General features: G+C 44.7%; 1 protein-coding gene and 1 pseudogene across 1 annotated transcript in view; one reads left to right on the forward strand and one right to left on the reverse strand.

The window, feature by feature from the left end:
• The window catches only part of LOC108800891 (extracellular calcium-sensing receptor-like), a gene marked incomplete at its 3' end in the record, with an annotated part of 14944 nt that extends 9022 nt beyond the window's left edge, over positions 1-5922 (reverse strand). Inside the window, exons 1-3 of the mRNA XM_018572874.1 lie at positions 5717-5922; positions 3413-3704; positions 467-1303 (exon numbers count right to left, since the gene is read on the reverse strand). Of these exons, the coding sequence (XP_018428376.1) occupies positions 467-1303; positions 3413-3704; positions 5717-5922 (1335 nt within the window). The remainder of the gene's footprint in view (positions 1-466; positions 1304-3412; positions 3705-5716) is intronic.
• A 3218-nt stretch (positions 5923-9140) lies between these two features.
• LOC108800892 overlaps positions 9141-13941 on the forward strand; it is a 10728-nt pseudogene continuing 5927 nt past the window's right edge.

A 13941-nucleotide genomic window follows, 5' to 3' on the forward strand; every position in this document is an offset into this window, starting at 1 on the left:
TTTAACAACTAACCTGACCTGACCTGTTCACTTGCGCAACCCCATATGGGGTCGTGACCCACACTTCAAGAAGCCCTGGCTTAGACAATAAAGTCTGATATTTTATCTGCTCACTGATTCTCAACAAGCTACAACTGGAGGGTCTTTTTGGAAAGACATCCTCACATATTCAACCTTCTAGGTAGAACTCGATGGACTTGTGTCTTTTTTCAGCCTGACTAACTATGTAACTATGTAACATATCATCTCCTTTGAGGCTGCTGATCTCTGAAAACTTTGACCAACATTGGCTTCTTGAGAACTACTGCAACAATTGCTCGTAAACTGTAAACATCCAATCCATGTGCTATAATCAGAACCAACCAATCAGCAATCATCTGTTTTGTTTAGGGTATTTTTATATAAAAGCTGTTAAATAAAAGGCAAATTGAAAGAGTCATAGTTCAAAAATCCATCTGTAACTCACCTTCCAATGTTGCGCGTCACTGATATTTCCACATGTCCCATAATTATAAAACCCATTTGATCCAGTATTACAGCCAAGCAGTGAATGCAGAGCATGTGCATAGGCATACACAGCCAGGTAGGCATGATAGGTGTAGCTGAGATCATTTGTTTCAAATAACTGGGTGACCTTACTGCCCAGGTCTTCTTCTCCGGTGCAGGTCACATTTGCCTTTATATTGGAAGTATTTGGCCTCTCGCTACCTTCATTAGTCCACTGACAGCTGAAAGCTTTCTCCCAAAATGGCCTAATAAATGGGTAACTTGAGTTGCCGGTTGGATGAAGGTTTAGAAGGAATTCCTCAAACCCTGGCATGGTGCCAGTATAGGGGATCAGTCCAATTGTCCCATTGAGAACCTTCAAGGCTTTTTTGGAGAAATCTCCAGAAGAAAGTTCAAAATAATCTGAAGCAATAAAGACTTTTCCAGCAGCGCCCTCATTAAACAAAGCATCTAGCAGGGCCTTAATATGGACGTCCGGGCTGTGCAGAACAATCACATTGACGGAGCTTCTTTTAATTACGTCCACCACTCTCTTCATCTGTTTGTCTGAATAACTCAGATGGATCTTCTCGAAAAAAGCGATACAGCCTCCATTCCTTTTTATCTTATCTTGTATAATCTGTCCACCGTGATACCCAACCTCATCGTCCGCCACCAATATGCCGACCCAAGTCCAACCAAAGCTGCCAAAGAGGTCAACAAGAGCCGTTATCGAAGCTATGCTGGATACCGTGCGGAAAAATGATGGAAATAAGAATTTATTGCTGAGAGTCTTTAAAGTGGCCCCATGACTTATCTGTAAAGGGATTAACATACTTAGCAGAGTGAGGAAGGATTAGAATTGATGACAGTGTTTTTATTGCTATCTATTAGTGATGAGCCGAACACCCCCCCCCCCCCCACGAACTTTGGAACATGGGAAAAGTTTGAATTCAAATTCGAACTTAATGCAAGTCTATGGGGGTAGAACTTTGGTAATTAAATGTCCCCATTTTGAAGCCTTATATGCAATTTACTGGCCATAAAAAGGTGTATGGGGATCCGGGTACTGCCCTGGGGGACATGTATGGGGATCCGGGTACTGCCCTGGGGGACATGTATGGGGATCCAGGTACTGCCCTGGGGGACATGTATGGGGATTCGGGTACTGCCCTGGGGGACATGTATGGGGTTTCGGTTACTGCCCTGGGGGACATGTATGGGGATCCAGGTACTGCCCTGGGGGGCATGTATGGGGATCCGGGTACTGCCCTGGGGGACATCTATGGGGATCCGGGTACTGCCCTGGGGGACATCTATGGGGATCCGGGTACTGCCCTGGGGGACATCTATGGGGATCCGGGTACTGCCCTGGGGGACATCTATGGGGATCCGGGTACTGCCCTGGGGGACATCTATGGGGATCCGGGTACTGCCCTGGGGGACATCTATGGGGATCCGGGTACTGCCCTGGGGGACATCTATGGGGATCCGGGTACTGCCCAGGGGGTCAGGAATCAATTAATTGAATGAAACAACAGGTAACAGGTAACAATAAAAATGAAAAATTCCTTTAAATATCATGCCTGGGGGGTCCCCTTAACCTGCCTGTAAAGTGGCGGATCTGTACGACATATAGGACCTGCTGCAGCAAAACTGACATTTTAAAAGAAAAAAAAAGCGTGCGGTTCCCCCTCCCAAACAATACCAGACACTTTAGGTCTGGTAGAAATATTGAGGAGGGACCCCATTTAAAAAAAAAAGTGTGTGGGGTTCCCCCTCAAAGTTATACCAGGCCCTTAAGGTCTGGTAGGAATTTTAAGGAGGAACCACATCTTAAAATGTGAAAATGTGGGGTCCCCCCTAAAATTCCTAACCAGGCCCTTGATCCGAGCACATTCCTGGCAGGGCAGGAAGGAGGGAGGGGGGAGAGAAGAGCGAGCGGCAATAAGGGGACCATATGCCCTCGGTATTGGCAGGGTGCTTTTCCAGGGTCGCCCCCTGAAAAAGCATCTTGTCCCCATGCCGAAGGGGACAAGGGCCTCTTCCCCACAAGCCCTGGGGCGTTGGTTGTGGGGGTGCGGGCAGGGGGCTTATTCACATCAGGGTACCCCTTTAATAAAGGGGAACCCAGATGCGCCCTCCCCTTGTGAATGAGTAAGGGATACTTATAGCCCGACCCATTCACTAAAGGATTCAAAAAAATTGTAAAAAAGAGACCAGACTTTTGAAAAAATCCTTTATTTTGAAAAAAAAAACAAAAGACAAGTTTTTGACAAGTCTTTTATTTTTTTTAAAAAAATGGATCCACCGACATAATCCATGGTCAATCACGACGTCCAGCGTTGTCTACGATGACGACAACGACTCGACAAAATAAAAAAAATAAAGATATAGAAATAATTTTTAAAAACCCGTGACGACCGCCGTCCTGTCCACTCTCCTTGAACTCCCGCCGCAGAATGGCATTCTGACAGATACAGGCAAAATATAAACAATTGGGCTGCGCTAGCGGTGACAGCTAGCTCCGCTCAACTTTTTACATTTGTAGGGCATCTGACAGGTGAGCCATGATTGGGCAAAGTTATCATGACTTGCCCAATCATTGCTCTTACAGAGTACTGGGCCCTTATTGGGCAGTCTTGCACCTGACCTGTGGTCAGGTGCAAGGTTTTAGCCAATCAAGGCTTCACAAGGCGCAGTCACCCAACTCTCTGGGATATGCCCAGCGAGTTGGGTGACCTGGCCATGCTGTGTGGCTGGATCAAAAGACTGGTTGAGAAAAATTCCAATCATTTTGGCAGGTATGCTTTATCATACTACATAGTATATTTAGAATATTTGGCTGTTTAGAATGAAGCATAAGGAACAATGTGTTAACATAAATACACCCAGACACAACATTTCCAATTGTTATATACTGTACCTGTGGGAAATGAAGGACGCCAGCTATCTGGGCAATAGGAATAGATAAAAAGGAATACTGGTCACCTACAATGCCGACCATGGCTGAAGATGTATGACAGTTATACCCAGGAAAGGAGTTTCCAAGTCCTGACAGCAGGGACAGAACTGCTCCCACTGCCTGAGACTCCGACATACAGGAATCCAATGCGCTGAAGCCAAGAGTGATATTAGGCAGCAGCCCTGGAAAATCGTTAATTTCATTTACTGCGAACATGAGGCCCAGAACATCCCGATAGTAACGAATGTGGAACCTACACAAGGTGAAAGAACATCAAGAGATATTACGGCTTATGATTATTATGCTGTGTGTCCTCTCATCTTTGCCCCATCAAAATTGAAGCCAATGTGTCTTGTAATGCCATTGGGGTCCCCAATCACAGCAGAGGACCATGAACCCAACACTCCTTGATGTGTTGGATTCTGTATGATCTTCATGCAGCGGTTTCTCTGCAACACAGCTGCGATTGGCAACCTCGGCAGCGAGGGAGTTGGGAACTAATTACACTATATTGCCAAAAGTATTGGGACACCCCTGCAGATCATTGGATTTGTTTCCCAGTGCAGACTTTTCAAAATGGGGGCTGCTCATGATATTTCCTCCCGCCCGTGCACCTTCCCCCAACTTTTCCCTTGAGATTGATAACATAACTCTCCATCCCTCTTCCCATGCCAAGGTCCTAGGTGTCATCCTTGACTCGGACCTCACCTTTCTTCCCCACATCACTATCACTATCCAAATCCTGCCGCCTTCACCTTCGTAACATCTCCAAAATACGCCCCTTCCTCACCAATGAAATCGCTAAACGTTTTGTGCAGTTAGATGCAGGTAAAATAGGACAAGCAGTACTTTTTCTGACTGCATCTGAACGGACTGCAATGGTGTGAATTAAGCACAAGAAAGCCCATAGGGAAAGCATTGTGATGTATTTTGACTACAGCAGTCAAAATAAACGGACTGTATCACAACCTGCATATGGTGTGAACTGGCCCTAAGAGTTTCTTATTTACAAAAATACAATCAATACTGAGTCCATTCTCTTCTGTGTCAATTAGAACTATCAGTCATTATACGAGGGGGAGGCCAATAAGTTCTTACCCTCACCAAGATCCAGATGTGCTAGGGATCTGAAATTTAGTCCACTGACTCTTCCTTCTCTACATATCCACCTCTAAGGCCCCATTCACACACGAATCGGCCGGCACGTACAGCTCCGTGCTGCGTGCGGGGACCTACCAAGCAGCTGCCGGGAAGGACAGGTGCTGCGGGTTATTAGAAAGCAGCCCCTGTCCTTCTCTATGGGGCTACGTGGCCGCACGCCCCCCTACGCTCACCTCAAGTGCAGGTCCGTAGGGGTGCAGGTTTTCTGGCCAGGATGAATACAGGATCCATTCCGGCGGCGTATAAATACGATCACCCGCACCCCTACGGACCTGCAATTGAGGTGAGCGTAGGGGGGCGTACGGCCGCGCAGCCCCATGGAGAAGGACAGGGGCTGCGTAACAATCACACGCAGCACCTGTCCTTCAAGGCAGCTGTTTGGTACGGCCCCGCACGCAGCACGGAGCTGTACGTGCCGGCCGATTCGCGTGTGAACAGACCTTTAATACCATCTGCGTAGAAGTATGCAGATTTGGAGGAAAAACTAGCTATCACTGTCTCATCGTTGTGGAAACGTCTTCCCCGTAAATGTTTCTTCAGATTTGGAAACAGGAAGAAGTCCGAAGTTGCCAGGTCAGGTGAGTAAGGTGGATGGGGCAGAGATTCATAGCCGCAATCATTATTACATGTCAATGCTAATAAGTAATAAGTGCAGTAAAAAGACATATCTAGCACTCGGGTTACTGATCTGCCATCTTGGAGTAAAGTGTTTATATTGTAGTATTCGGCACTATAAGCAGAGCACGTGGTAACTTTTCCAAGATTGTATAAATCAGAAGATGACCACAAGCAGAAAACAACCCCATGAACATCTATAAAAAATAAATCAAGGCAACTGGACTTGCTGTATTTTTCTTGAAGATATTTAGCTGGTCATCCAATTTGCTTTCTCAATTCAGAAAGAAAGCTAAAAAGTTTCAGGAAGTTTCTGAATTGAGAAAGGTAGTTGGATGGTCAGTGAAACATCTTCAAGAAAAATACAGCAAGTCCAGTTGCCTTGATTTAATTTTTACAGATATACCATGACCCGGATCAATGAGAATCATCACTGACAGCCAACCCCATGAACATCACTGTTATCTGACAGCTGCCTCCAGAACTTACCCTGTACAAGAAACTGGTTTTGGCCTCTTATGGAAAGTTGGTTGTTGGAAATTGATTCCTGAATGAACCACAAAAACTCCACCAATCAGAATATCCCCGGACTGTGAGAATGTTTCCATCGGCCAGCCCTGGAGACTGCAGCTATGGCTAGACTGACCCTTATCCAGCCAGGAGAGTAAGAGGAGGACCTGCAGGAGTCTTCTCATGGTGGCCACTCAAATGACCCTGGTAATCTGAAGACTCCAAATGGGGTTTGGAAAACCAGTCCTATCGGAAGAGAACAGACCCAGAAGTTAGAACATTATATGGCTTCAGCTGGCTTTTGTCATATTGATTTTAGGAACAAGAATGGAATTTGTTTGTTATTTTTTTTAGGTTTAGTAAGACAATATTACCAAAAAAAACACCTATTTTGTTTTGCAAAATAATATACTGTATATGATACTTTATTATCTTAAAGGAGAACTATGAGATGAGTGATTTCCACTCACCTCATAGTTCTAGCCGACCTGTGACAATGAGACTGTCACAGGTCGGCTCAGTAGATCGGGAGGTGAGCGAACACATACCAGGTTCGCTCACCTCTTGATCCTGATGGACTTGTAGTTCCCTAGCTGATATGTGGGGGTGGGGGGCACAGTTGCAGTGGATGTTTATAGAAATTCTGCCCCGGGCACCCATCACTCTGGTTGCGCCACTGCCCACTACCACAAAATTGTGATCACCCCTGAGGAAGCCAGAAGGCACACCAGGGTACCATGTCACCCTGGTTGAGAAAGGCTGGTTTAGAGTTAGAAACCATATATTGCAGAGGTGCCTCGATACAGCGGTGCGGCATGAGATGCATCCACAAATGTATACAACAAAAACATCTGTTTTCATCCAGAGTAGCTGAAACAGTTTCATCAGATTCTTTCAGTTGATGGCTTGAAAGTGTGCCAGAGACCCCGTTGTATTGCTCGAGAAATGGCAAAGTGTACTGAAGCAAAAATCACATGATTTTAATTCTTTAAAGTGACACTAAACTCGGGCCTTCAATCTTAAAAATGCATTTAAGTACCTTAACTATCTCACGGCTGGTTTACTCATTTGTATTGAGATTGTAGTCTATCACGGGGGTGAGCTTGGAGCGGTGACTACATTACAACACACACAGGGATCATGGGGAACAGACGTAGCCCCCCTCCAGAAGGAAGGACAGTGTCAGCACCAAATCAGAGATGATTGGAGGATCTACAGCCGAGTGATACACAAATAAGACACATTGTTGTTAATAGTTAAGGTTCTTGAATGTATTTTCAAGATTTAACTCCTGAGTTTAGTGTCACTTTAAGGCCCCATTCACACACGAATCGGCCAGCACGTAAGGCTCCGTGCTGCGCGTGGGGCCGTACCAAGAAGCTGCCAGGAAGGACAGGTGCTGCGTGTGATTAGAACGCAGCCCCCGTCCATCTCTATGGGGCTATGCGGCCGTACGCCCCCCTACGCTCACCTTAATTGCAGGTCAGTGCAGGCCGATTCGTGTGTGAATGGGGCCTAAAGAATTAAAATAATGGGACTTTTGTTCATTACACTTTGCCCTTTCTCGACCATTTTTGTTTTTTCCAGTTTATGAAAATTCAAAACAAAATTGCAAAAAATTAGTCAAAAAGATAACTTGGGTATTTAAAAAAAAAAGAAGTAATCTTAAAGTGACATTAAAGTCAAAAATGTTTTTCCCTCCCCCCCAATGTTAATGTCAGCACTTACCTTAAATGATGTTTCTTATTCCGATCTTCCTCTTCTTTCCTGTCCTTTTCAGCCTTCTCTCCAGCGCTGCTGCGGGTCTCCGATCCAGCGCTGACTCCTCTCTGCTTGCTTGCACTTCCGATCCAGCGGTGTCTGCATGCGGGTGCACACCGTCCATAGACTTACCTTGCGTCTGCCCCAAGATGCTTTGCGGCCGCCCGAGCAGTTTTGGATTATCGGGCGGGAGCGCGCAGCCAAAACAATGTAAGTGCAAACCGCTGTTAAAGGTTTATTTTTTTATTTTTGCCTATATCTACTACTTGCTAGCAGTAGATATAGGCAAAAAAAAACCCGGAGGGTTTAGGACTCCTTTAAGTCAATCTCCCTCTCCAGTTTTGCTTCCTTGGAAATAAAAAAAAAAAAAATGGAGTGAAATAAATTATTGTTTAACAATAAATAAATAGCAAAAACGTTATGAATCTACAAATTCTATCTGTAGACAGATTATTGTTCAGGCTGGAGCTGTGGTGTCAATTCCTGTACAGGCAGTCCCCAAGTTACGTACAAGATAGGGACTGTAGGTTGGTTCTTAAGTTGAACTTGTATGTAAGTCGGAACAGGTACATTTTCCGCCCCTGCCACAAGCTACACAGGACTACAAATTCTAGCAATACTTTATACAACAACCCAGAATACCATCAGCTTTGTATAATGTTGCTGGGATTTGTAGTCCTGAATAGCTGGTTGTATTCAGCATTGCTATATAATCATTATACAGCAATGCTGAATACCACCAGCCCAGCTACAGTCCCCCAATCCCCCCTTTCCCCCCAAGCCAGCCATCACCCATCCACACCCCAACCTCACCTAACACATGCAGGCTGCAGCACCTCTTCTCCTGCGTCCTTGGCGGCCAGTGGAGGGATCACAGGAGAGGGTCCTCACGATGACCCAAACAGCAGGATGTGGCTGCCTGGCAGCGCCTGCAGAGTCTAATTTTGGCTCCGTTATGCTAACAGTTCTCCTAAATGACAGGCAGTCTCACAGCCACCTGTGTGCATCGGATCCCCGCACAGCCGCCGGCGCCGGTACATACAGCTGGCACTCAGTGTCACCGACTTTACTGCAGTTCATTGTACAAAGTTTTTTCACAATGAATCGCAGTAAAGTCTGTGGCACTGAGTGATAGCTGTATGTAGTTGTGTCACTACAGTGCGGAACCTGCGAGTGGCAGAGGCGAGGAGCGGGACTCTGGAGCAGCACTAATCTCGGGGGGGCAATTCGGACCTCCGTTCGTAAGTATAGATTGTTCGTAAGTTGGGCGTTCGTAAGTCGGGGACTGCCTGTAGTATATTCAGCACTTACCAATAAAAAGATGTCTTTGTTGCAGATAAGTAGTGGACGGAGGAACGGCGTCATCAGAGGACTATAGTTGACCCATTTCTAGGTTTATGGACGTTACTTATATCTCATTGATAAAAGAAAATCTCCCACCGTGTGCTCATAGAATGAACCTGAGTCTATTGTGTTACGGCGACGGATCAATCATTTGTATCATTCATATCTAAAGGTTCCAACCATTACAATGTAAAGATATAGATATTTAAGTTGCATATCTACAGTACATAGAAAGTTTCACAATCTGTTCCTTCTTAGTCTACGCTCGCTCCTATAAATATAAAACCACATCCAGATAATGACGGGAGTCGGGCGGCAGGGAGCAGGTGAGGAGCGGGAACTCTGCGGACACAAAACTGACATAATTACTGGTTGGGTTTCCTCTCTGGAGATCCTCCGGGGGGTGGTCATCGCACCTTTTGCCAAATCAAGTGTTTGTTGTGCAGAGGGACATTGTTATGATTACAGGAATTGAGGACGATGACTACACAGCTTCTGAGAATTATTACGGAATCTGAAGATTTCAGAATTTGGGAAATTGCTGGCTAAACGTCGCCGATTGTCCTGGTAATTATAAGGGGATGGTGAGGAGAAGACTCTGGAGAGACCATAATGATAGATCTTCACCTTGAACTCATTTAATACAGTGAACAGATCTCCCTGGTGTGGTCGGGGGAGTGTCAGCTGCTGATGCCTTTCACTCATAGTATTACACCGTCAGCACTCATTTGAGGACTTCAGAGGATTCTACAAATTGGTATCTTATCCTTTATTTTATATACCGGATTTTATAGGTTATATACTACAATTTTTTTAATAGATTTTCTTTCTTTATGTAGTGCTCACCCCTGAAGATAGATAGATAGAATGGATAGAATGGTCCCTCCAAGCCTATATAGGGTTTATTGTTGTATTGCTGCCTCAAAAGCACTTACTGACCGTCCAGTGACAACCAATAAAACTGATGTCCACACAGAAGATATGATGCTGATGAACTTTTATTGAAGAACTGGGAGCGAGGGTCAGGGCACAGGACACCCAGGATGTCGTAGACCCCAAAAATGATAGAATGAAGTATGGCCGGATGTCCAGTGAAACGTCTTCAAGAAAAATACAGCAGGTCCAGTTGCCTTGACTTATCTTTTACAGATACTTCAAAGATGGAGGACCTTTAAGCTGATTGCGTCCATCTGTGTCTTAAAGCTCCTGGCTGTAATAGCTATCAATCCATTTTTCAGAAGGGATCAACCTCTCAGGCTCCTACTACCTATTGAGTTGCTCTCTCTCCTCTCCATCCTCAAGCTTCACTCACTAGGCCTCAGTCTGAGCACATGGTTTCCCTTTCTAGGCAGCAGGCCGAGAATGGTCAGACAATCCACAGCATCTCCCCCCCAGGCAAGAGGCCAAAGACACTCACAAGGTCGGCACCGCATATATATGTCCTTCGCCAGCATGCACCACTGGCCATTAACCTCCTAGTGATTGGATAGGGAGACACATATGATCCAAATGCACCATTATTGGTTGTTATGCTCTTCTGCAAGGTCTCACCCAGCATCAGGCAGATACAAAAAATAACAGAGAGCTTAGGAGAAAGCAAATGAGCACAGGATCAGACTGATTACAATCTGACAGCAGCTACATTTAAATAGTCACTTTTGCTTAAAGTAGTATTAAGGTCTGAGCTTTTTTTAGTGGTACACTGGACAATTCTGATATATGAGGAGTATTGTGAAGGATGTTTAACTGAAGTCAGAGAGGCTGAAGCAGCAGACTCCGTCTCTGGGATCTAGTAGACATGTGCGATACGGTTCGTTCCGAAATTCGTTTCGGATGAATTTTCTGAGATTCGGATGCATCCGAATTCCGAATTACAGCTAAGACGAATGCAAACGAATCCGAAATTCCCGATTTCCCGAAATTCGTTATTGGACGAATTTCGTTGCAGCAAAATGACATCAGGGGAGAAGAAATTACAACATTTTACCTCTACAACACATCTATGCTTAAAGTACAGAGGCTATAGAGTAGTGGTTAAAGGACAGGCTTGCCATTGCTAAGAGCCCAGGTTCAAATCCCGGGCAAGTCAAGTAATATTTAAATTTTTTTTTTTTCATAAACGAATTTCGTCCGAAACTAATTTAATTTCGGACCCGAAAAACGAAACTAAACTAAACAAATTTTTTGCTGGTGCACATGTCTAGGATCTAGTGACTCAAAGGGCTGGTGTTTGGCACTAATGATCCCGGGGCTGGAGAGGTGCAAACAAGTTCACATAAAGGAAGTTTAGTGTTAAGGTTACAGGGAAGATTAATGTGCAGGTTAGTGTGAGGGCTACTGCTAGGTTTACAGGATTGGTTAGTGTTGGGGTTAAAAGGAGCCTGGAAAAGTCCAGATACACTACGTCCACCGTCCTCCCTCCATCCAGACTTCTACTTACCCCTTCGTAAAAGGTCAGCAGGTTGGTCTGGCAAGAACGATCCTTCCTAAATCCATGCTGGATATCAGTTCTTATGCCCTGATCCCAGACGAATTCCACTAAGTAGTCCTTAATAATTCCCTCTAGTTCCCTTTAATTCCCTCTATTGTTCAGTTTACAGGGAGGGTTAGTGTTACTGGAAGGGTTAGTGTTGGGGTTACAGAGAGGGTTAGTGTGAAGGTTATAAGGGGGGTAGTGTTAGGGTTACAGGGAACACTAGTGTGAGAATTAGAGGGATGGTTAGTGTTAGGGTTACAATGAGGGTTATTGTTACAGGGACGGTTAGTGTTGTGGTTACAGAGCGGGATAGTGTTACAGGGAGAGTGGGAGAGTTAGTGTTACAGGGAGGGTTAGTGAGAGGATTTGCCTCTATGCCCCTTCCCAAGTGGCCAAAACCAAGTTCTCTCCCTCCCCCTCCCTCTCACTCTCTCTCGCTCTCTGCTGGCCTTCTCAATTATTTTTTATCCTACCATGTGGGGAAATCATTGAGGAACCATGACACTTGGCTTTGCAATGGCTGTGGGAGTTTGGTGCCGCCAGCCATACTGGTGTGGTAGCTCATCACTGAAGTCCTTGAGAGATCCAGGCGTAATGAAAATGCTTTGACATTAATTGACACGCCTAGAGGGCTCATTTTCTTCTGTGTTCAACCCCTATCTCTTTAGGTATATGGATTCTCTTGGTGGCACACTGCCAGAGCTGCTGCACGTCCTGTAATTCACCAGGGATTGAAGAGAGGGGATTGCTCTGCACCTATGGCTCTGCACCAATGACAGCTTCCAGAGCCAACATCCTGATGACACAGAGCAAGTAGCCATTTCTTGGGTGTGGTAACTCGTCTCTGGATATTAACCAGGATCCCCACTGCAGTATTGGTAAAATCACTCTTACGTTGTAAATGCAGACATCCCGTGATGAACTACAATCTCAATACAAAGTAGTAAACTAAACCTGAGATTGTAGTCCATCCCGGGAGTGAGCTTGGAGCGGTCACTACTTTACAACACACACAGGGACCATGGGAACACAAGTAGCCCCCCTCCAGAAGGAAGGGCGGTGTCAGCACCAATTCAGAGATGATTGGAGGATCTACAGCCGAGTGATACACAAATAAGATACATCTTTGTTAATAGTTACGGTTCTTGAATGTATTGAATGGACATATAACATTGTGTATAACATATTAGACACGCCTTCTTTAAAGAAAAATACAAACTTTATTTACAAATTAAGCATATTAAAATGTCATTGAATGTATACATTCATATTAAAATAACTTTGAATACTAAAACCATTTACGTGTGTCTCATTTCTTGTCATCCACGTCAACTCACTATCACAATACATTCATGAAATTGTACTTCACAAGAGCCACGATTTTTCAGGAATCAGTCTTTACTGTCCAAGTGGGAATATGACAGGATAACGTTTCTGCTCAACGGGTTTCACGGGTAGAACACTTCATCACAAGGAGCTTGTGAGACCTGTCACAATGAGGTATAGTTAAAGATATGTCCAAGTGGGGAGAGTTGTTCTACAACCCCAATTCCAAAAAAGTTGGGACGCTGAGTAAAATCTACATAAAAAACAGAATGCAATGATTTGCAAATGTCATAAACACATATTTTATTCACAATAGAAAACATGAAAATGGAACATTTTAAGACAAAAATCAGGTAATTTTGAAACTGATGGCCGCAACACGTCTCTAAAAATGCTGGGACAAGGCAACAAAAAGCTGACCAAGTAAGTGGTACTAACAAGGAAGAGCTTGAAGAACTAATTAAGGAAGGAATCTCTTCAAGGAAGCCTATCCCACCTCAACCTAACCACTGAAACTTCACATTCTCAAATAATTCATCCCCTCACAGCTCCCTCCTCATGTATCATTTCCCCCTCCACTTTCAGATTGTAAGCCCTCAGGGGCAGGGCCCTCCTTACCATCTTGTCTTGAATTGTAATGTGTTCCTTATATTGTAAAGAGCTGCGCAAACTGTTATTCCAATGCAGCCCCCACAACTCCAGAATGCAGTGAGTCGGCTGGGATGTGATCCAGTGCGTTCCAGCACCAAATCGGGCCGGTACGCACTGAGGCTGGTGTGAACTAGCCCTGAAGTCATAACATATATACTGTTTATTTAATAGGTGGAAAAAAGTGTCCGAAATCATGTTTTTTTGTGTGTGTTTTTTGGGGGGAGGGGCTTAATGGTTTCTTTGCACCGGGGCCCTGAGGTTTCTAGTTACGCCTCTGGTAACATGATTGGATATAAAAAGAGCATCTTAGAGAGTCAGCCACGCCACGAACAATATACACCGCTGTAGTGTGTTCCCTCCCAGCATGATCTATTGGTGCAATCTAGACACCTTTGTAGTGTGTACACACCCAGCAGGTGTGTTGTGCAAAGCCCTGCATGAATTGCAAGGTGATGTTGTGTAAATTAGCTCTATGTTGTGTTGCTTGCGTTGATGAATGCAGGAATGTAAATGCATGAGCTAACCATTTTTGTCTAAACTGTGAAGCAGCATTATATATGCATCATGTGTATGATTTTTCCATATATGGCATTAGTGGAAATATGCTTTTAGAGACTTGTAGGTTGATAAATACATTTTGCTGTGT

The sequence above is a fragment of the Nanorana parkeri genome, unplaced genomic scaffold (genome assembly GCF_000935625.1).
Source record: "Nanorana parkeri isolate BGI_ZX_2015 unplaced genomic scaffold, ASM93562v1 scaffold2155, whole genome shotgun sequence".
NCBI classification, from domain to species: domain Eukaryota; kingdom Metazoa; phylum Chordata; class Amphibia; order Anura; family Dicroglossidae; genus Nanorana; species Nanorana parkeri.